This window comes from Heliangelus exortis, chromosome 1 (genome assembly GCF_036169615.1).
Source record: "Heliangelus exortis chromosome 1, bHelExo1.hap1, whole genome shotgun sequence".
In the NCBI taxonomy this organism is placed as follows: Eukaryota; Metazoa; Chordata; class Aves; order Apodiformes; family Trochilidae; genus Heliangelus; species Heliangelus exortis.
Window position 1 is genome coordinate 377,635 of NC_092422.1, and position 23,028 is coordinate 400,662.

The 23,028-nt window shown below is 53.3% G+C and overlaps 1 protein-coding gene across 2 annotated transcripts in view; it reads right to left on the reverse strand.

Annotated features, from left to right (window-relative positions):
- DCHS1 (dachsous cadherin-related 1) overlaps window positions 1-23,028 on the reverse strand; it is a 55,320-nt gene that overhangs the window by 28,475 nt on the left and 3,817 nt on the right. For both annotated transcript variants that reach the window (XM_071754955.1, XM_071754867.1), the window contains exon 2: window positions 20,518-22,321. In XM_071754955.1, the coding sequence (XP_071611056.1) occupies window positions 20,518-22,269 (1,752 nt within the window). In that variant the 5' untranslated portion in view covers window positions 22,270-22,321. The remainder of the gene's footprint in view (window positions 1-20,517; window positions 22,322-23,028) is intronic.

Consider the following 23,028-nt stretch of genomic DNA (forward strand, 5'->3'; position numbering starts at 1 on the left):
AGGAGAGCAACGAGACCCCTCATGGGGTCTAGAGAGCAAGTCATACAACGAGCAGCTGAGGGAACTGGGCATGTTTAGCTTGGAGAAGAGGAGGCTGAGGGGAGACCATATTACCATCTGTAACAACCTGAAAGGAGGTTGTTGAGAGGTGGGTATTGGCCACTTCTCCCAAGTGAATAATGACATGACCGGAGGAAAAGGTCTAAAGCTGCAGCAGAGGAGGTTTAGATTAGATATTAAGAAAATTTCTGTACTGAAAGAGTGGTCAGGGCCTGAACAGCCTGCTCAGGGAGGTGGTTGAGTCACTGTCCCTGGAGGAGGTTGGAATCAGTAGTCTCAGAGGTCCTTTCCATCCATGGCTATTCTGTGATTCTACGATTCTGTGGTGGGAGGTGTTTCTGGCCATGCATTGGTGTTGGAACTAGATGATCTTTAATGTCCCTTACAAACAAAATCATTCTATGATATATGATATATATGATTTATGATACATATATATATGATATATATAATATATAGGTTATATATGATATATAGTATATATGATATGATACAATACAATATGAACATCCATGGCCCAGGACAACCTATTTGCCTCAGCAAAGGAAAAGGCCACATGGAGAAAGGGTGCAGAGAGGCTGAGCCTCACAGGCTTAGGTTGGACATTAGGAAGAAATTCTTTAGTGTGAGGGTGGTAAGACCCTAGCCCAGGTTGCCCCAAGAAGCTGTGGCTGCCCCATTCCTGGCAGTGTCTCAGCCAAGGTTGGATGGGGCTTGGAGCAACCTGGGCTGTGGGAGGTGCCCCTGCCCAAGGTAGGGGGGACTGTATAATCTTTAAGACCCTTTCCAACCTAACCCGTTCTATGATTCAGACACCAAGGATCCAGCAATCAAGCATACTCATTGCCCCCAGCCTGAAGGGGCAGCCGGGGACAACCCACACTCTTGCAGCAGCTGCCCCTCACCTCCTGTTCCTTCTTTTCTGCAAAGACGCTTAAGACAAGACGGGAAGGAAACCAGCCATGACCCTGGCCCTGTCCCAGTCTCAGATCTGTGTGCCCGCCAGCCCGGGACTCTGAGGATGATGGCTGAGGGTGGCACCGGGGGCCGGGACACCCCAGCCGCAGTCATGGCAGGAGGGTTACAGCCTCTCCCTGCGATCCAGCTCCATCCTGGGCTCAGGTCGGCAGAAAGCGGCTCCGTGCCGCTGCCCCGGGCCGATCCACCAGCTGGGAGCTCGGCGCAGAGAACAAAGCCGGAGGAGGGAGCCGGGGGGAGGCAGCTGGGCCCGGCTGCAGGGTGAAGCGGAGTTCAGGCCCCGCCAGCCGCAGCTCCTCCCCGCCGCAGCGCGGGGGCCTCGGCTCCCCTCGGCCGGCAGCACAGGAACGTGGAGCCCGCGCCAAGGAAAGGCCCAGGCGGGGGCTGCCTGCGGGCAGGGCCCCAAACCTGAACGGCTCACCCCGGCAGCAGAGCACAGGGAGCGGCGAGAAGGGCGATCGGAGAGCGGCCGGGCCAGGGGAGGCAAAAGAAGGGGTCAGGTAGAGGTGGGACCTCTCTCCCCGCAGGCAGTGTGCTCTGCACCCCTGGGAGGGGGGCAGCACCTTGGGTACCCCTTCCACCGCCTGCCCTCCCGTCCCTGTCAGTGTCCTGCCCCAGCCTGATCCACAGCCTGAGAGCCCCTCTCCAGCTCTCCGGCCGCCACTGCCGGCGGTCCAAGGGAATGCCTGAGAGAAGCTGACAGCACATCCACACTCGGCACCATGCTCCCCGTATCGTATTTGCTCCCCAGCCCAGCGGCAGTGCCATGAAACAGGACCCTGCTCTTTGCTCCAGCTGCAGAGCACTCAGAGCCACCAGTGCCAGGAGAGCAGCCCGGCCAGAAAGCCCTTTGGGAAATGGAACCCACCTGCCTCCCTGCTGAGCTCAGCACCTGCCCACCTTCCTGCACCAGCGCTTTGCTCTGGCGCTGCTTGTCTGAGAGTATAAATCTGACCTCACCAACATTGCCAAAACCTGAATTTGGGGTACTTGTAGTCTGGCTCCGTGTTGGATATTCTCACTGGGGTAGCAACCCTGCACCACCACACTGGAGTTGGGTGCCATGCTTAGGTTGTGGCTGCTGGCATTCTCTAGCTGCAGGTGGAAACACACCTGAGACTGATCAACTGCCACAGTGGAATAGGCACTGTGGGGCAAACTAGTAACTTCTTTCTTTCAAATGAACTGATTTTCACCCCAAAAGTGCTCTAAAATGCAGCGTAAGATACTTCCCTCAAGCTCCTTGGGCCTGAGGGCTCTCATGCTTCCAGGACAGCCTCACTTCCCTACCTTAACCATCCTCTGAATCACAATCCCAAGAAAGATATCCACAGGGAAAGCTATCTGCAAAGCCATCTCTCGGCCACAGGAGAGGGACATCCGAGCTCTCATTATTACGTGGTGCAGCCCTATCTCTCATGCTGCTCACTGGCTCCCAGAGCCATCTCCCTGCCTCATGGAGCTGGCAAAATGGCATCAGAGGCAAACCCAGTGCAGAACCAGGGGAAGGTGTCTTCAGAGAAGTTCCCCATTCACCAGTGCCTGGTCATCCACCTCCCTGAAATGTCTGTGGACCAGGGGTCTCACACAAACCCTGCTGGGACAAACAGTGTCCAAGATAGGTCATGTCAGCGGCACCTCGCAACCACTACTAGAGACTCGTGCCTGGTCCTAGCCTCGCCCGGAAGGGATTTACCTGGAGAAAAGCCACAGGAACAACAAAGCACCTGAAGGAGCAGCTAGATGTGTCAGCTCCGTGTGGGGTGGTTGGACAGTTTGCTGCCCCCATGGAGAGGGAGCAGGGCTGTGGCTGGTCTCTCATGCCCAGCTCTCATGCCCACAGTGCCTCTACTGCTGTGTGTGGGGGCTGGCCACAGGCAGACACTCAGCAGGGCTCAATGCCAGCCCCTAAGGCAGCAGATCCCTGCTGTGGCTGGGGTTATGCCTCCTGGGGACTTCTCTGAGGGTCTGACCAGCCCCCAGGTATGACAGACACCTCTGTGCAGCTGGCACGCCAATCTGCGACCCATGGCTGCAGGCATGTGCAGTCTGGGGACGTGGTGCACATTTTTAGATGGGAGAATAATTAACCACCAAAAGGGCTGTGGTGAATTCACTGCCCCTGGAAACTTTAAAACCCAGTCTGGGTATTTTTCTAGGAACTCTGCTAGAAGCTGATGCAGGGCAGCCCCAGGCTCTGTATTTAGCGTCCACCCCAAATCTTGGATCAGCAGACGGTTTTACTGTAGCTTACTTATGAGGCTCCTGATGTTTGCCAGATAAAAGAGAGGGAAATGGTGTCAAGCTGTCAATGGTACAGCCCAGCTGTACCCCGGTTCCATTTGGGAATGTACGTGGAGGCAGAGGTCAAAGCTATGGCCCTGGATAAAGCCCCTATAGCACCCTCACCTCTGACTTTGAACATCCTGCAGGGCTGTTCCCAGAAGGAGCTACATGAGAGGAGAAAGGAGAGAAGGAGAAGGTTTCCGCTTTTGGAATGAGACACCCGCATGAGCTTACAGAATCAGCATGCAGATCTAAGACAGACAAAGCTGTGGGGTCACCTCATCCACACAGGACACCTGCACCACGGCCACAGCAGGCACCTTGTGCAGAGGCCAAGTGTGTGCTGTGCATCTGCCTGAGACAAGAGGACATGCAGCTGCAATCCCCCGTGCCAGGAACAGAAGTGTTGCACAAAACACAAGTGTGGGTGGGAATGTTCTGTGCCTCCTGAGAGCAGTGATGCCAAAGTCCAGCACTCTCTCCCCATATTGAGGCTCCAACACGGAGCATGGTGAGCCTGGAGCTCCAACATCAAGAGTCCAGATGTTCCCATTCACACACCTGGCCAGATCAGCAGGGAGAAGGAAGCCATGGCAAATTGTTTCTATGGTTCATTGCATTCTCTAGCCATCTAATCACTGCTACTACCCCCGAGTCTGATCCTGCCTCTGTAAGAGCAAGGAGTGGTTGTTCTTGAAAACCCTCTCAGTATTGGTGTTGGTGGGTGGACCAGGCAACCCATCCCCTCCCTGGATAAATCAGCTGGATAAATCATGGTCAGAGTGTTTTCATCATAGAATCATAGAGTAATTTGGGTTGGAAGGGACCACTGAAGGTCATCCAGTCCAATCCCCCTGCAATAAGCAGGGACACCCTCAACCAGATCAGGGTGCTCAGAGCCTCCTCAAGCCTCACCTTTGAACATCTCCAGGGATAAGGCCTCAACTGCCTCACTGGGCAACCTGTTCCATTTTCCCACTACCCTCATGGTAAAGAACCTTTTCCTAACATTGTTTTCTGGCCTGCAGCTTTACTGTTCTACCCTGTGGGACCCCATTCTCCACTGGGAAATGCTTTGCAACCAGGAGATCACGGCTGCACGAGCGCATTCTGCTATTTCTCACAGGATATGATTCTGACAGCCATCATCTCCTGCTTCTTGAAGAGGGAGCAAGATCGAGACCCCCAGGTACCTGGGGGTACCATCCTACCCATCCTGCTGGGGACCAGGGTGATGCTAAGGCTCCTGACAGCACAGGGACAGTGCTTCTGCCTGTCTTTTGGCCTCATTCAGATGCGCTTGGTTGCAAGTGTGGTATTTCCCTGGAACCTGCTGCAGCTGCATACAACACATGGAGCACTGACCCCCCTCTGTGCCTTGTCCTCTCCTTCTGCCTCCAGCATCGTGCTGGGATGGCCTACACCCAGCCTCACACAGAGACTGCTTAGCCCAGGGTGGTACTGGTGCCCCCCCATCGTGCACCACGCTGGCCAGGGCCAGCCTGCAACACCTCTCCCATGTCCCACAGCATGCCCCAGGGATGGTCCTCTCCAGCAGTTCAGGGTTCAGCAAAATGCAAAAATGTAGGGTCGGCAGAAATTGATGGGATCCCTCATTTCAGGGCACAGTGGTATCAAATTGTAGAGATACAGAAAGCAACAACCCACATTCACAGGGAAAATTTCACTAAAGGCCTTATACACAAGGACACCAAAGCTGGGTAGGGAAATCCCCAAGCTGAAGCTGGGTCTGTGCTTCAAGGAGGCACCAGGACCTGAGGGAACCCTCTGGATCAGAGATCCCAGGTCTCATGAACAATTTCCAGCCCAAGCAGGGGTGATACAGCTGGATCTGCTGCTCACTAGCAAGGGAGGACTGAGGGAGGTTGTGGTAACCAGCCATAACCTTGGAGTAGTGACTATGGAGTAGCAGTGCTCAGGATCCTAAAGTGAGGAAGGATTCCTTGAGTGAGGAAGGGGAGCAGCAGAGAACAGGCCCTAGACTTCAAGCAAAACTTCAGTTTATCCAGGGAGCTGGTTGGTGGGAGGGATCCCGCAGGAGGCAGCTCTGAAGGCTAAGGGAGCTCAGGAAAGCTGGCAAGCCTTCAGGCCAGCATACTCCAGGCACGAGAACAGTCCATCCCAGTGCTCAGGAAAACAAGGAGACGCCTCAGCAGATGGCCTTGGCTGAGCAGGGACCTTAGGGCCAAGCTGCAGTGCAAAAAGGCAGCATATGGGAGGTGGATACAAAGGCAAGCTGCAAAGAAGGAATTTATAAACATTGCCCAGGCATGGAGGGATGGTGTTGGGAAAGTCAAAGTTCAAATGGGGTTGAGATTTCCCAGGAAAACCGAGGGTGCTGAGAAGAGCCTCTACCACTATGCTGGTAGTAAAGGACCATAAAGGCTGATTTCTGAAGGGGTGGCTGATCTGATGACAGCCGACACAGGTAAAGCTTAGACATTTGATGCCTCAGTCTTCACCAACAAGGCCACCCAGGCCACCATGCTCTTTGAAAGGGTATAGAGAGCTTCCAAATGGGGATGAAGATTGAGTCAGAATTTCTTCTGTACACTTGATCCATATGAATTGATGGGATCCAACAGGCTGCATCAATGGGTGCTGGCAGAGATGGACTTGCAGGGCTGGTCTTGCAAATGTGGTGGAGATCAGGGGAGATCACTAACTGGAAGAAAAAGAATATTGCACCCCACCTACAAAAATGGCCAAAGGGATGATCTGACAATCAACACTCATGTCAGCCACACTTTGGTCCCTGGGAGAATCATGGAACAATCCTCCTGGAGCATGTTTTTGGCCACATGGAGGAGCTTGGGAGGGGAACAGCCAGCACAGATTGATTGTCCTGTTTGTTTTCTGCGAGGCACCAAAGGGATCTGTGGTTGAAGGGATGTGGATAACAATTGCCTTTTGACACCCTCTCCAACAATCTTCATCTCCAGGACAGACAGGAGAGACTTTTCACAAGAATAAGGGGGGAATGATTTAAAACTGGAAGAGGGGAGAGCTAGGTTAGACATTAGAAGGAAATTTTTCACTGTGAGCATGGTGAGACGCTGGAACAAGTTGCCCAGAGAGGCTGTGGAGATCCCATCCCTGGAAGTCTTCAAGGCCAGGTTGGATGGTGTTTTAAGCAACTTGATCTAGTGTGAAGTGTTCCAGGCCATACAGGGGAGTTGGAACTGGATGATCTTTAAGGTCCTTTTCAACCATTCTATGGATTTCTGTTATGATTTGGAGGGCTGGACAACTGGGTGGGTCAATAACAGGTTGGAGAGTTGGGCTGAGAGGGTGGTGGTTCACGAGCTGTGCTGCCTGGAGGCAGGTGACTGGTGGAGCACTACAGGGACCAGCCTAGGGACCTCTCCTGCTAAACATCAGCAGCAGTGACCCAGTGCAGGCACAGGAAAAACACCTGTGAAGGTCACAGATGACACCCCCAGGTCAGGCAGGAGGAATGGGCCAAGGACTGCAGGAACCACATGAAACTCATCAGGGACATATGCCAAGTCCTGCTCTGGGAAGCACAGCACAGGCTGGAACTGCTGGGCTGGGAAAATGTCCTTCCTGTGGGTCTGGGTGGGCAGCACCCTGGAAGGACAAGGGAGCCCAGCAGTGCCTTCGCTGGTGTGAACAGGAGCATAGCTGAGATTGTCCTCCCCTCCACTTAGCCCTTGCTCAACCACATCAAGACACTGCATCTAGTTTTGGGATCCCAGTACAGGAAAGAACTTGACAATCTGGTTCAAGGATGACCACTGAGAAGGTCAGGGGTTGGACAATCTGCCATTTGAGGAGCTGCTAAGGGACCAGGGGAGGGGAGCTGCTGAGGGGAGAATGCTGTAGACACAGCATCAAGTGGGCAACACTGATGGGGACCTTATTAAGGAAACAGAGACAGGCTCTTCACAGAGGAGAACAACAGACCACAGGCATCAGCTGAAATGATAACTTCATGATGGCCATGGGGCAAAGTTTTATCCCTGTGAGGACTGTCCTGTATTGGAGCAGGTTGCCGAGAGAGGTTGCACAGCCTCCATCCTTGGAGGTTTTCAGGACACTGAGCAGCCTGGCCTGACCCCCCACAGCTGCCTCTGCTTCAGGCAGGAGGTCAGAGCAGAGACCTCCCAAGGTCTCTTCAATCTGAAGTGCTCTGTGACTCAGTGATCCAGCTGCTGTTCCCTTTCCCTACCACAGGCTCTTGGACACTTGGAAAGCAGCTCACTCTGCTATGCACAACTTTGCTCCACTATGCTAGAGCTGTCTGTTGGCTCCTTGTCCAGCACCCAACATACCCCTGGTGCCATGCAGCTCTTGATGTTGCCCACTGCAGTGTCCCTGTCTCAGGGCTGACTGCCACTGCACAGCATCAGTAGCTGCTCCCAGCAATAGACACTTCCCCTCCTCTTCCCCCAGTCCCACATGGGCTGGGTCACAGCTCCTCCTCTGCACCCAGGCACTCTTTTTCTGTGCCCATGGGGGCATAAGCCTGGAGTTACACCCCTAGACACAGCAAACAGCAGTTCAAAAGCCTCCACTCACCACTGTCACGTAGCAGAACATACACACCTCCATGTGCTCTTTCTGTGTTTCCTTCAGTCCTGCAGACTGCTTCTTTCCTGCAACTCTGCTTTGGCTTCACTGACCCTCCACATTAAACTTGGGGCAAATCTCTAGCACTTCCTGAACTCCTGCCTTGGGTGCTCTCACAGTTCCAGCATGACCAGGGTCCATCTTTCATACAACTCTTTCCATTTCTGAGTCCTAGCAAAGCCAAAACCTCCTCATGCTGGCACAGGCTGAAAGTTATAGAATCAGTGAATCATAGAATGACTTGGAAGGGACCTTCAAGGTCATCAAGATCCAACCGCCCTGAATAGGCAGGAACACCTCCCACCAGCCCAGATTGCTCCAAGCCCCATCCAACACTGCCAGCGACAGGGCATCAACAACCTCCCTAGGCAACCTATTCCAGTGTCTCACCACCCTCACAGCGAAGATTTTTTTCCCTAATATCTAACATAAATCTCCCTTCTTTCAGTTTAAAACCATTACCCCTTGTCCCATCACTACCCTCTCTTGTGAAAAGCCCCTCTCCAGTTTTCCTGTAGCCCTCTTCATGGACTGGAAGGCTGCTAAAAAGTCTTCCCAGAGCCTTCTCTTCTCCAGGCTCGATAGCCCCAACTCTCTCAGCCTGTCTTCATAACAGAGGTGCTCCAGCCCTTTGATTGTCTTTGTGACCTGTCTGTCTCCTGTGCTGGGGGCTCCAGAGCTGTACACAGTTCTCAGGTGATACACAGCCAGCGAGAGCAAATACTGTTGAGGGGGGAGGAAGAAAGAAGCACGAACCAACCAAGCCCTTTCCCAAGGGTCATGCGCCACCCACAGTATTCAGCTTGGGAGAAGTTTATACTAAGGTCAGCGGGATCCTGTGCCCTTCACTGATTAATGTTTCAGTCCCAGCTCATACTCGAGTCCAGGCTGGGAAGCATACAGTCACCTGGCAAAGGGCTGCATGCTTGGATTTTTGTTGTTTCCTCCTGACACCAGGTGAGGGAAATAAGATAATTGCTTTCCAGTATCTGAAGGGGGCCTACAAGGAAGCTGGGGTAAGGGTTTTTACATGGGTGTGTAGCAAGAGGACAAGGAGAAATGGTTTAAAACTTGAAGAGGGGAGATTTAAGCTGGACATTAGGAAAAAATTCTTTCCTGTGAGGTTAGTGAGACACTGGAACAGATTGTCCAAGGAATTTGTGGCTGCCCCCTCCCTGGAAGTGTTGAAGGCCAGGTTGGAATGGGCCTTGAGCAACCTGGTCTAGTGGGAGGTGTCCCTGCCCTTGCAGGGGAATTGGAACTAGATCTTAAAGGTTTCTTCCAAACCAAATGATTCTATGATTCTATGAATACAAGAGAGAGCAAGTGATACACTGTGCAGCAGCACAGACCAAGAGCTGGGCTGCGAAGAAAAACCTGATGGAGGGAAGTTTAGGTTTTGCTTACAAAACAACTGAAGTAAGAGGGTGGAGAGGCAGGGAGAAGCTGGGGAGGACATGTCACTTTGATAGAGGGGACAGCCTGAACCAGAGGCCAGCATCCTGGTGCTGCTGAAGGATGCAGACAACCTGGAGGTCAGGCTGGAGACCAGGGGCTGCAGACTGAGTCCAGGTCAAGAAATCAACAGTATCTTCAGGGGAGAAGCTGCACCTCACTGCCAGACACAAGATATTTAGTATAAGCAGTTGTTAAGTGCTGCAGCCGTGCCCCAGAGCAGGGTGGGGGAGAGGAGACAAAGACACTCAAAAGTTGACAGCTGCTGAGTGGGCAGCGAGCCCTTACAGACAGCCACAGCAGGATGTTTTGTATGTTGGGCAGCCTCTCCGTATCTACAGAAAATGTTTGTGACCACTACAGAAAGGCTGAGGATGATCTCAAGTCTATATGCATGACAGTGAATATTTAGAGATGTGATTACCCGATACAGTGAACTCAGACTTGGGAATACCATGGAAGTCATGGGAACACTGTATGCCAGCAGAAGAAATGTGCTAGCTGAACAACAGACAAAAATGTAAAATGTTAAAACAAAATAGCTACAGTTTGGCACAATCACCATCTGTGTGCCAGGGAGGAGAGTTGGGAAAGGCCTAGATGATGAGACTCAGGGGGAAAAGGCACAAAACAGCAAAAGGAACTGCAGAGTGTAGTGGTAGCACAGGGCTGGGATATGCTACTGTTGGTTTTGCATTAAAAATCACAGAATAGATTGTGTTGGGCCTTTAAAGGTCCCCTTTAAAGGTCATCTAGTCCAGCCCCTCTGCAAAGAGCAGGGACACCTGCAACCAGATTAGGACTTGATGGCATGTCAGGAAAAGAATCTGGATGAAAGCAACAGACAAAAATGTATTATTCCCCTCATACAGAGGATGGTAAATCAAACAGCTCATGCCCCTTGGGCCCCAGGGAAGTGTTGAGGAAAGCAGGGGATGAGCCTGATGCTGTGTTTTGAAGGCTTATCTTTGATAGGTATTGAAGAGGCTGCAACCAGAGAGGGGCTCAGGGAATCCACCTGGGGTGTTTTCTGCTGAAGTCATTGATTGATCATTGAAATTCCATTAAAAAGTATCTGTTTGCATTCAGTTACCCAACTGGATTTTAATCTGTCCTGGGCATCAAAGTCAAGAAGAAGGGCTTCTGTAAATGCACAGGTGACAAAAGGAAAGCTAGGGAAAGTGCATGTCCACAACTGAAGGAGAAGGTGAGGCAGGAGGTGTACAAGACTGGGGTACGTAATGCCTTCCTTTCCTCAGTCTTCATTAGTAAGAGAGATCTCCAGGAATCCAGGCCTCAGAGACTGGGGTGAAGGCTGGAGCAAGGCCAGATCAGATTGAAGAGAAGCAGATCAGTGAATTCTTAAGCAAACTGGACATACAGAAGCCCACAGGCCTTAATAGGATGCACCCACAAGTGCTTAGGAAACTCGCAGATGTCATTGTGAGGCCACTCTCTGTAATCTTTGCTCAGTCATAGTGTTTGGGAGAAATGCCTGAAGACTTCAGGAAACTAAATGTCACTTCTATCTTCAAGAAGGGTAAGCAGAAGGTCCCAAGTAACTACAGACCAGTCAGCCTCACCTTTATCCTGAGAAGGTGACGGAGCAGCTAATCCTGAAAACCATTTCCAAGCACATGAAGGACAACAAAATCATCAGAAGTAGTCAGCTTGGCTTCACTCCAGGGGAAGTCATACTTGGCTAACTGGTAAATGACTGGCCTGATAGATGAAGGGAAAGCAGTGGGTATTGTCTACCTGGACTTCAGTGATGCACACTGTGTCCCATGAGATCCTCATGGACAAGCTATTGGTGAATGGGCTGGCTGAACAGACAGTGAGGTGGATGGAAAACTGGCTGAACAGCTCAGCTCAGAGGGTGGTGATCAGTGGAACAAAGTCTACTTGCAGGCCAGGAGATGGCAATCTACCCCAGGGGTCAACACTGGGTCCAGTCCTGTTGAACATCTCCATCAACAATCCTAATTGTTGGGCAGAGCATCCCCTCAGCATGTTTGCTGATGACTCCAAACTGGAAGAAGTAGCTGATATGCAGATGGTGGTACTGCCATCCAGAGGGACCTTGAAAGGCTGGAGAAATGGACTGACAGGAACTTCATGAAGTTTATCATGGGGAAGTGCAAAGTCCTGCCCCTGGGGAAGAACAGCCCCAGGGAGAAACAGATGTTGGGGACCACCCCATTGTAAAACAGCTTGACACAAAAGGCCCTGGGGGTCCTGGTGGACACCAGGTTGAAGATGAGACAGCAACGTGCCCATGCTGCAAAGACGGCAGATGGTGTTCTGGGCAGTGTTGCCAGCAGGCTGAGGGAGGTGATCCTTACCCTCTGCTCAGCACTGGGGAAGCCACAGCTGGGGTTGCCGGGTCCAGTGACAGGACCAGAGGAGAGAGATGGACATACTGGATAGAGTCCAGTGATGAGGAGGGGTCTGAAGCATATCTCCTTTGAGCAAAGACCGAGAGAGCTGGGACTGTTCAGCCTGTAGAAAAGAAGGCTCAGGGGGGATATCATCCACGTGTGAAAGAGGACACCAAGAGGATGGAGCCAGGCTCTCCCCAGTGATGCCCAGTGCCAGGACTAGAGCACACACTGAAACCATGAGCACACACTGAAACTGATGTTCCTTCTGAACATCAGAAAATACTTTTTCACTATGAGGGCGACCAAGCTCTGGCCCAGACTGCCTTGAAAAAGCCATCTAGACATGGTCCTGGGCAACCAGCTCTGGATGGCCCTGCTTGAGCAAGGGTGTTGTACTAAATTATCTCAAGACGCTCCTTCCAAACTCAACCATTCTGTGATGTCCAGCCAAAGGCCTTTGTGAACCTCCCAGATCACCATTCAGCTCCAGCCCTTCTGAGAGAGCTGATCTGCTCCACCATCCCTAATAGCATTGTGCAGCAGTATCTGCTACCAGCCCCTTATTCCCTGCAGGTTTGGAGAGATGACTTAACTTGTGAACCCTGTAGTTACTGCAGCTGGGCAGAAGTGCACCTCGTGGGAGTGTTGTGGCCAAAGCAGAGCAGAAGTGGGTGGCAAGGAAGAGCTGCAAGAAGAGTCAGAGTAGGCAGAAGGAAACCAAAGCACCAGTCTTGAGGAGATAGGGCTGCCATGAGGGAAGGAGGGCAGGAGGAGTTCCTTGTCCATTTGCATGGAGAACTGAGAGGACAAAGATGGGCACTGAGGCCTTGTTATGTCACACCCTCATCCTCATCCCTCAGCAAGATGGGAGGGAAGAATGGAGCCAAAGCATTACAAAGCTCTTATGTTCCCCAGGGCTGGGGATGGATGAAGAAGCACACCCCATGTTTGGGTCCTAAGCTGCATCACTACTAGGAGTCAAGGCTTCTCCTTCCCTCAGACCCACCCAAATGCAGCACTGACTGCCTCGGACAGCCACCCTTCAACATCCCAGCCTCACTGATGACTCCTGCACCTTGGCACACAGAATCAAAGAATCATTAAGGACTTGAGCATCTCTCCTATGAATCATAGAATCATAGAATTGGCTGGGTTGGGAGGGAGCTCAGAGATCATCAAGTCCAACCCTTGATCCACTACCGCTGCAGTTACTAGACCATGGCACTGAGTGCCACATCCAGTCTCTTTTTAAATATCTCCAGGGACGGAGAATCCACCACTTCCCGGGGCAGCCCATTCCAATGTTTGATCACCCTCTCAGTAAAGAAATTCTTTCTAATGTCCAACCTAAACCTCCCCCGGCACAACTTGGGACCATGGCCTCTTGCTGAGAGTTGCCTGGGAAAAGAGCCCAACCCCCCCTGGCTCCAACCTCCTTTCAGGGAGTTGTAGAGAGTGATGAGGTCTCGTCTGAGCCTCCTCTTCTCTAGGCTGAACAGCCCCAGCTCCCTCAGCCTCTCCCCATAGGATCTGTGCTCGAGACCCTTCACCAGCCTAGTTGCCCTCCTTTGGACCTGCTCCAGGACCTCGATATCCTTCCTGAGCTGAGGGGCCCAGAACTGGACACAGGACTCAATCTGTGGCCTCACCAGCACTGAGTAGAGGGGCAGAATCACTTCCTTGGACCTGCTGGCCATGCTGTTCCTGATACAGGCCAGGATGCCATTGGCCTTCTTGGCTACCTGGGCACATTGTTGGCTCAGCCTGGAGAAGAGAAGGCTGAGAGAGGATCTTCTGAATGTCCATCAATATCTGAGGGGTGGGGGGCAAGAGGACAAGGCCAATCTCTTTTCAGTGGTGCCCAGTAATAGGACAAGGAATAACGGGTTGAAGCTAGAACATAGGAAGTTCCACCTCAACATGAGGAGAAACTTCTTTCCTGTGAGAGAGCCCTGGTCCAGGCTGCCCAGAGAGGTTCTGGAGTCTCCTTCTCTGGTGAATTTCCAACCCCACCTGGATGTGTTCCTGTGTGCCCTGCCCTGGGGGATCCTGCTGTGGCAGGGTGGGTGGACTAGATGATCTCTAGAGGCTCCTTCCAACACCTAACATTCAATGATTCTATGATTATAAGGTTGGAAAAGACCTTCAAGATCATTTGACTCTGGAACAGGTTGTCCAGAGATGCTGTGGCTGCCCCATCCCTGGCAGTGTCTCAGCCCAGGTTGGATGGGGCTTGGAGCAACCTGGGCTGTGGGAGGTGTTCCTGACCATGCAGGGGAGTTGGAACTAAATGTTCTTCAAGGTTTCTTCCAACTCAAAGCATTCAGTGATTCTATTCTATGATTCTATATCACTGACTCCAACCATAATCCAACCACCAAACCATCTCCTGAAGTGCCACATCTATGCGCTTCTTTAACACCTCCAGGCATGGCGACTCCACCACCTCCCTGGGCAGCCCATTTCAAATGCCTCACAGCTCAGACAAGAAATTTTTCCTGATATCCAACCTAAACCTCTCCTGGTACAACTGAAACCCATATCCTCTCCTCCTATCACTAGTTACGAGTACAGGGAAGGGCAGGAGTGCCACTCATCAGCTTGGCCGCCATGCTGGGCCTGTCCTTCCCAGCTTCAGCCTGCACAGTCGGCAGGCAGGCAGGCATGCAGGCAGGCAGGCAGCTCATCTGGAGCCCTGCCCTGGCTGGGTCTCTGCTGCGCACATGTTACGCTGCGGCTTTGGCAAACATCTGGCTCTGGGCTCCCGCCCCTGCGAGTGACGGCTCTTGGTGGGAGCGGAGGGGAGGCTGGCGCCAGTGTGGTCAGCGCTCCCACGCATGGCTCCCCCCTCCTGAGCATGTGCCAGGCCTCCTGCCCTCCCCAGCCCTGGCACAGCTGCTTGACCAGCTAAAAGCAGCCAGGGAGCGGCCACCAACGCTATTTCAGGAGCTGTCTCGGGCTCCCGGGCTGCCTCGCGGCCTCCAGCACACTGTGGCCTCAGGGGAGCAAGTGGGGTCAGGATCCAGCCCCAGCGACCGCCTGGCACATGTGGCCAAGGCGAGGGTCAGACCCTGAGCCTGCAGGGAGCCCACGGCTGGGAGACCCCTGGCTCTGAGGAGAAGCCCATGTCCAAGACAATCACACATCTGGGGGAGCCCACATCTGGTGGAGTTTCAGGTCTGGGAGACCCCCAGGCCTGAGGGGAGCCCCACATCCAGGGGGACCCTATGTCCAAGGAAGTCGCATGTCCAGGAGACTCCCACATGCAGATAGAGCCCCACATCTTGGGGAGTCCCATGCCCAGGGGAGCTGCATGACTGGGGGAGCTCCACATCCAAGGAAACCTCACATCCAGGGAGAGCCCCAGGTCCAAGGGAGCCCCATGTCCAGGAGACCTCCACATTCAGGGTGACGGGGGAACCTCATGTCCAGGTAGACATGTGACACAGTGCTGACACAGCCACACATAGCAAGGAATGGAGAGCCTGCAGCTTCCAGCACTACCCTGGGATGGAGTAAAACCCCCAGTTCTGAGGAGGAGGGGAAGCAATCTGAGGTAGGGCTGTGGAAGGGGTGGCTGGAGATGAGGAGCAAGGCTCCCCCATGGCCATGGAGGTGTCTTTGCTGGTGGAACAGCAGGGAGGTGAAATGGGAGATGCAGCAAGGACCAACAGGGCACGAGGAGCCTCAGCAGAGCAGGCAGGAGCTGAGCAGGGCAAGGAGAGGGGGAGCAGGGTAGGAAAGATGGGGAGCAGGGCAGGGAAGATGGTCCTCTGCAAAGGAAAAGTGCCCAGGGCATGGGGCTTGCGTGTGGCAGCAACAATGCAGGGTGGGAAGTGAGTGACCTCCTGGGGGTGCACTGGCTGACCAAAGAGGGCTTCAAACATGGGTGTTGGGCTGGTTTGGGCTGTGCTGAGCTGGCAGAGCAGTCCTCACAGTGAGCTGGGACACGGCTGCGTGAGATGTGCAGGTGGGAGAGGGGCTCAGGGTAGCAGCAGACCGAGCAGGGTGACCCTGGGGAAGGAGGTAGGAGTGTCCCAAGGGCCGTGCAGGTGAAGAAGAGTTGTCCTGGGGACAAAAAGCCAGGGTCCCCAGGGGGAGCAGGCAGCAGGGGCTGGCAACAGCCAAGGGGTGCGGAGACACCGAGAGGGAGAGGAGCCTGGGGGGCCACGATGGTGGGCAGGGGCTTTGGGAGGGGAGGTGTGGAGACAAGGGGAGGGGGAGGACCCTGGGGGGCCACCAGGGTGGGCAGGGGCTGTGGGAGGGGAGGAGTGGGGCTGGCACCTGAGGGCATCGTGGGCAGGTGTGGGGACACATGGCAAGGGGACAGTGTCAGCAAGGGCTGCGGGAAGGTGGCGAGCCATAAAGGGGCTGGGGCTGAAGCAGAGGTGAGGGGAGAGGGGCAGCTGTGAGGGGGCTGGGGATGGCGAAGAGGAAGAAGGGAGCTGAGAGGAGGAGCAGAAGAGCATGGGGGAGAGGAGCGCAGGGGCTGGGGCCTCTCGGCTGCAGTGGAAAAGCTGCTGCAGCTCCAGGGGAAATGCTACTTGAATTAATCATGGCGCTGGCTGCTGTGCCAAGCCCAGGAGGAGGCTGCTGGCAGCGCAAGGAAATAACTTTCACAGGAATTTGGAACAAATGCAGCTCTTCTGGCGGTAACAGCGCTCACCTCCCCCACAACCTCCCCATGTACAAGCATCTCCCCCATGTCCCCACTCCTTCTGCACCCCCAGAATCAGGCGGTGCTCCCAGCAGCATGATGCATTCCCTCCCCTCCAGGGAGGTGTCCCCCCCCTCTTGCTTTCTTTTTTCTGGGGTGGGGGAGGCTTGTTCTGTGTCATGCAATGGTCTGAAAAATGGTTAATGCTAAATCCCCTGTCCCAAGAAAACGAATGCATGTACAGTAATGTTCTCCCCACCTCCTGCCACTCTGGCAGCAAAGTCTGTGAGCATTAGTGCTCTGGCAGTTCCAGTCCCCGTGCACTTCCCATGTCCTCACAGCTTCCCCCTTCAGCAGTGCAAGCGAAGCATCGGGATTATCTGTCAAGACTTTCTTTCAGTATTACAGTCTCTGTGCATTTCATGCAGGTCTTCCTATCTGGGGCACAGCCCAAGAGGCTGTTCCAGTGCTGTGACTGCAGCACAGAATCACAAATCAGTACTCAGTTGTCAAAATTTACCAGCCTCATCCTCAGGACTGCAAGATAAGATACTAAAATGTGAGATTATATATTGGGTGTGTTGCTGGCCAGCTTTTCGTCTCCGGTGTTCCCCAAAAATTGTGTGCTTGAATGCAAAGGAAAAACATAAATCACAGGAAGAAACATAAATTCCGGTTCAGAAATCACTATTACTGGGTCTGTGCAAGAATCAATAATCCACCATCTCATCTCACTCACATTTCTGTCAAATCAGCCTGTACTCACAACATGGGGCTTACACAGCACTGTGTGCTTTTTGCTGGCTGCCAGAGGACAGACAATACTTGATTTAGCCTGAAAAGTTAGAAAGGCCCAGAAAGACAATATCTGACCATGCATGCAACTTGCTGGTACAAAGTCAAATGTCTAAAACAAATTTAAGCCAGCAGGGTGAATTTATAACAGAACAGGGGCTTCACATGTAACCATAGCATTTCAGTGCAGTCTGATGAGCCATAAAGTTTCTATAGCATCAACTCAGGGCCACAGAGAGAAGCAGAGACAACTGGTGACTCTCCCCTGCTCTGTTTTCTGCTGGTGTGTTCACCGATTCCCTGGGCTCCTTCTCCACCAGTGTTTGTCTCTCACCTCAGACTTTAACTCTGAGTTTGCTATTTCCTACGCTTAGCGCTCATGCAGAGTCTGCTACTGTGGGACCTGGCACATGGTAAACACAAGTAATAAATAAAAGAAGATGTTTTGAGATCCTTTTTCTTTCTTGGGAGCTCAGGTCAGCAACCTGCTCTGCTCATCTCTGGTCATACACCAAACACAGAGACTGACTTGGCAGAGAGGACGGGGTGTGCAGAGGAGCAGGAGAGCTGCAGCCATTCTGCAAGTCTCTTCTGGTCACTCACACTGACTGCCCACTTCCCCATAGCTCTGTCCTGCCTACAGAGAGCAGATGTCACTGTCTGAAAATAGACCTGGTCCTCCCAAGGTTTCTTGCTTAGAAACACGGCAGTCCAACGGAGACGGAACCCACCCAGTTCTGTGCTGCCCTGTGTCCTGCACACCACGCTGGCAGCGCTTTCCTGTTGCCTACGTAGGTCTGGACCAAACCCAAACCTTGACAGAGACCTTTCCACCTCCCAAGGCAGGAAGGAGCCCTAACTCCTGAAAACCATGGACAGAGGGAGTCAAGACGGAGCAGCTGCACATGGGGGCTATGGTGCTGCACACCTGACATGGACAACGACCCTGTGGGACAAAGTGCCAGTTCCTGGCCACCACGGCCTCTGGCAGCACCTCCTGTTTGAGGCAACAGGGTGCCATGGCTGAGGGGTGGACATGGTGGGCAACCATACTCTGAGACCTGGCTCACCATCCCAGCTGGCTCCTGCCGCGGCCCCATGCTGAGCCAGCAAGCCTGGCCAGCCTCCTTTCCCATCCTCTCACGTTTCCCAGCTCAGAGGAAGCAGCAGCAGATGTGTGAGCTGTTTGCTTTGTGCCGAGGCCACGTGGGAGTTACCTGCGCGCAGCCCAGACGCGCCGTTTCCAAACGAAACATCAGGGCTGAGCCAAGATCTGGCCAAACCCTCACTGGCTGTTGGGACACCGGGCCAGCACCTTCCCCTGTGCCATGCTGAGCAGGGACGACCCCACAGTGCCCCAGCCTCAGCAGCCCCTCACCCTGAGCCACCCCATGGCCCCCACCTCCTCCCCAGGTCCTGCTCTCCCTTTGCTGTCAGGATCCTGGCCACCATCTCCGATTGCATTTCCAGAAGGCCTTCCCACATGGTGAGTGAGCGGCACCGAGCAGGAAGGCATGGAGAGATGCGAGGGGGCTCTCTCTGGGGGCTGCTGCAGCCCAGACAGCCCCCCACACGCCCATAGTCTCTACCCTCACCCAGCAACATGGCTCCTCTGCTCCTACCATGTCCCTGAACCCACCCCTGACCCCTTCTCCTGTCCCTGTCCTCATCCTACCTACTGGGGACAGTGCAGAGGGTTGCCCCGAATAGCCCAACCCCAAATCTTCCTCCACCCAAATCTTCCTCCTCATCTCCCACCCACCTCTCCCCTGATCCTACCCTGACCTCCTTTCAATCTGCTACATACTAAACTTGACCTTGCCCTTGCTCTTTGTCCCTTCTCTATTCTACACTTGGCTCTTGCTCTCCCCCCAGCCCCCCCCACACTCCTACTCCCATCCCCTGCTGTCACCAGTGCCTCTCCAGCCCTCCCACCCTGTACTATCACCCCCCTCCCTCACCCCCCCTGCAGCTCACATGCTCACATCCCCATGCCCCAGCAGCCCATCGACCCCACAGACCAGTTCTTCTCATTACCTCTGTTTCCTCCTCAGAGTCCCCAGAATTCCTGCTCCCCCTCACCCCAGATCCATAGGCACTTCTCACCACTTGGCCCTGGAGCCCCTCATGGCCCTATCCAGCCATCCCACTGCCCCCAGTTTCTAATAACTGTCTCCAGCTCCACAAGTGCTTGTCCCAGTGGACAGTCTGGATGCTGCCTTGGTCAGCAGTGCCTACAACTTCCCCACCACCAGCCCCCCCCAGGCCCCATGTATCCTCCTCCACTGCCCATCTCAAGCAACCAGGGCCTGAGCGGTAACTGAAACTGCAAATGCAGAGAGCACCAAGCATATGAAATGCAGATGGCATCACTTGATGGATGTGACATGGACTGTTTGCAAGGGCCTGTAGTGATAGGGCAAGGGGCTATCTCTCTCTGCCACTCTCTTTGGCAGCAGAGTCCCATCACTACAATTAGAGAAGAGCAGATTTAGATTGGGTGTTAGGAAAAAGTTCTTTACCGTGAGGGTAGTGGAAAAATGGAACAGGTTGCCCAGGGAGGCAGTTGAGGCCTCATCCCTGGAGATAGTCAATGTGAGGCTTGAGGAGTCTCTGAGAAACCTGATCTAGTTGAGGGTGTCCCTGCTTACTGCAGGGGGGTTGGACTGGATGAGCTTTAGAGGTCCCTTCCTACATCTTGGGATCTGCAGAACCTGGCAGAGGGGCAGCACCTCTCCAGGTGACCTCTCACTACATGAATGCCGATGGAGCACATCTTTCAAGTCAAATCCCATATATGCTGATTCCAAGGTAATGTGACAAAACCAGTTGTATGTAGTTAATGCTAATATTCACAACTAGCCTCACAAATGCTGATGAACTTAGGCTAGTGATCTCATAGGGGGAGAGAGAAGTTAGTAGCTTGTCTACAAGCAGCGTCCTAGAGGTGGCTACCCACGTTCCTGAGCGCTCTATATTTCCAGGCAGCTCTATATTTGCCAGGCCTGGCACAGTGCACCTCAATCTTAGCTGAACTCAACACTGTCCTCTGCACAAAGGACACCCTTGAGGCATGCCCAGAATTTTAGTGTTGTTGGTGTGACAGTGCTCTGCCCTGATTCCCATCCTGAGCACAGGGGTCTCTGGTCCAGTGCTCCTGCTGTGACCAGTGCCCATCTCAGCCAGGATGAATGCACAAAACAGCCTGGGTGGCAGGTCTTCCATCCCAAGCCTCTCACAGCCCTGTGTGTGTCTCCCTTGAGCCCAGCTCCTGATTCTTGCACCTACCTGTAAGAAGCAGGTCCCAATGGGGGTGTTCTCCTTCAGGGACACGTTGTAGAAATTACTCCTGAACACTGGCTCATTGTCATTGACGTCCTGCAGGGCCACGTGCACCACAGCTGAAGAGGAGAGGGCAGGGGTTCCCCTGTCTGTGGCCAGCACTGTCAGCTGAGGATGAGGATCCTTCTCATAATCCAGTGGGGCAGCAGTGGTGATGATACCCGTGGCGGGGTCAATGGCAAACCAGCTGGAGTGAGTGTCATGGCCATGCATGATGCTGTAACGCACCTCCCCGTTGGGCCCTTCGTCCATGTCACGAGCTGTCACCTGCAGGACAAAGCTGCCTGGGTACACAACCTCGGGGATGCTTTGTTTGTACTCCTGCTGGTCAAAGAGGGGGGGGTTGTCATTGATATCCATCACCTGCAGCACAAAAGCTGACTCTGCCCGGAGAGGGGGTGTTCCTGAGTCAGTAGCTGTCACCCGCAAATCATAGGAGTCTCTTTCTTCCCGGTCCAGAAGCTGGTCCACACAGATCAGGTAGATGATGTTGTCCTTCGTTGTGAGGGCAAACTTGCCATCCCCTCCCTCCAGTGTGACATTGACATTGGAGTACTCGCCATAGTCTGGGTCGGAAACAGAGATGCGAGCCACATACTGTCCGGGCTGGGCTCCCTCAGAGATCTGAGGAGAACCATCTTCACTCAGGAAGATGATAGTCATGGTGGGCTGGTTGTCATTGTAGTCACGCACATGAATAGTGACAAAGGCTGTGGTGACTTCAGGATGGACAGCCTTATCCCTTGCCTGCACCACCAGCTCATGCACCTTCCTTACTTCATAGTCCAATCCCTTGTTGAGCTTGATGACGCCAGTCCGTGAGTCAATGGTGAAGTACTGGTCCGGATCACTCTGCCGACGGTTGATCTCGTAAATCACATCCCCATTGTCACCTTCATCTGCATCAGAGGCAAAGACCTGCAGGATGCTGCTGCCAGGTTTCAGGTTCTCTGAGATGAGAGTGTGATAGCGGCTCTGGTTGAAGCTAGGAGCATTGTCATTGATGTCCTGGATGGACACGTCCAGTGTCATCTGGGTACTCCGGGGAGGAGAGCCACCATCATAGGCTTCCAACAGCAGCGAGTACGATGAGCGGTTCTCCCGATCCAAGATGCTGCTGACCACCAAGTCCAAATACAGGACCCCATTGGGTCCTCGACGTGTTTCCAGAAGGAAGGCCTGCCCCACATTCTCTCCCTTGATCACATAGCCTTGCGTGTTGAGTAGGCCACTGTCAGCATCAAAGGCTGGGTCCAAGGGGAATCTGCTGCCAATGGGGGTGTGCTCTGGGATCTGGAAGGTGCTGTGCTGCTTGGGAAAGGCTGGAGCATGGTCATTGATGTCATTCACTTGGATGTTCACTTCCACAGTGATGCCCTCCGGGGTGACAGCTATGAAGCTGTAGCGGTCCCGAGTCTCTCGGTCCAGGACACGAGCTGTTTTGATGATTCCGGTGTTCTCATCTATCCCCAAGTCAGTGGTGACACCGCTGCCCTCCTGTGCTGAGATGAAATACATGTAGGCACTAGTTCCAGGGGGCAGGCCAGCACTGATGTCCCCAATGATGGTGCCAGCTGGCTGCTCCTCATCTATTTGTAGATCCAGGGTGCCCAGGACAGCAGAGCCCTTCCCTGCTCTCAGGCCCCCAAGAATCAGCAGCTCCAGCAGAAGCACGGCTGACCCCTTCATCTGCTCCATTGCTAGTGACTTGCAGAGCAGAGGGTGGCTCAGTCTCCTTCCCACTTTAATCCTGCATGGAATGCAGACCAGAGGATGCTGGTTAAGAGGGAGAAGCAAAGGAAGAACAGAAAAAATAATCTGGAGAAGGAAGACCTGTCATGTAACTGCTGCCTGATTGCTCTGTATCACTTGCACCTCACAAAGAGAGAAGGCGCAAATGTGTCAGGACAGAGGGCACCCAGAATGAAGGGTAAAGACAGAACCTAACATCAGCCATGCAGGTCACAGCAGCCAGAACCCACCACAGAGGCTGCTTCCTACACAGCCAAGCATTCTTCCCAACCACCTGCCCTTACAGAATTACTGAACTGTCCTGTTTGGAAAAGGTGTCTAAGACCACCACATCCAACCATCAACATTTCCTCTCCCCAACAAAATCAAATATCTATATATATCAAATATCTATATATATCATCTATATATCATCTCTCTATATATCTATCTATCTATATACATACCTAATCACCATGCCCACTAAAGTATGTCCTGAAGTGTCTCCTGGCAACATTGGAGCCAGCAAAACACTGGAGCAGTGTCCCTGTACCTTTACCTTTACCGCTGAGTGCCTCCTGCAAGGCTGGGAGAGGCTTTCTGCAAGAAGACAGAGAGTTCAGGACAACCAGAAGCCTGGCACCTCTCCACCCTGATAAAAGCTGGTCCCAAATTGGGAGAGAGCTCAACAAGTGACCGTGTGGAGACCCCCCTGCTCCAAGCAAC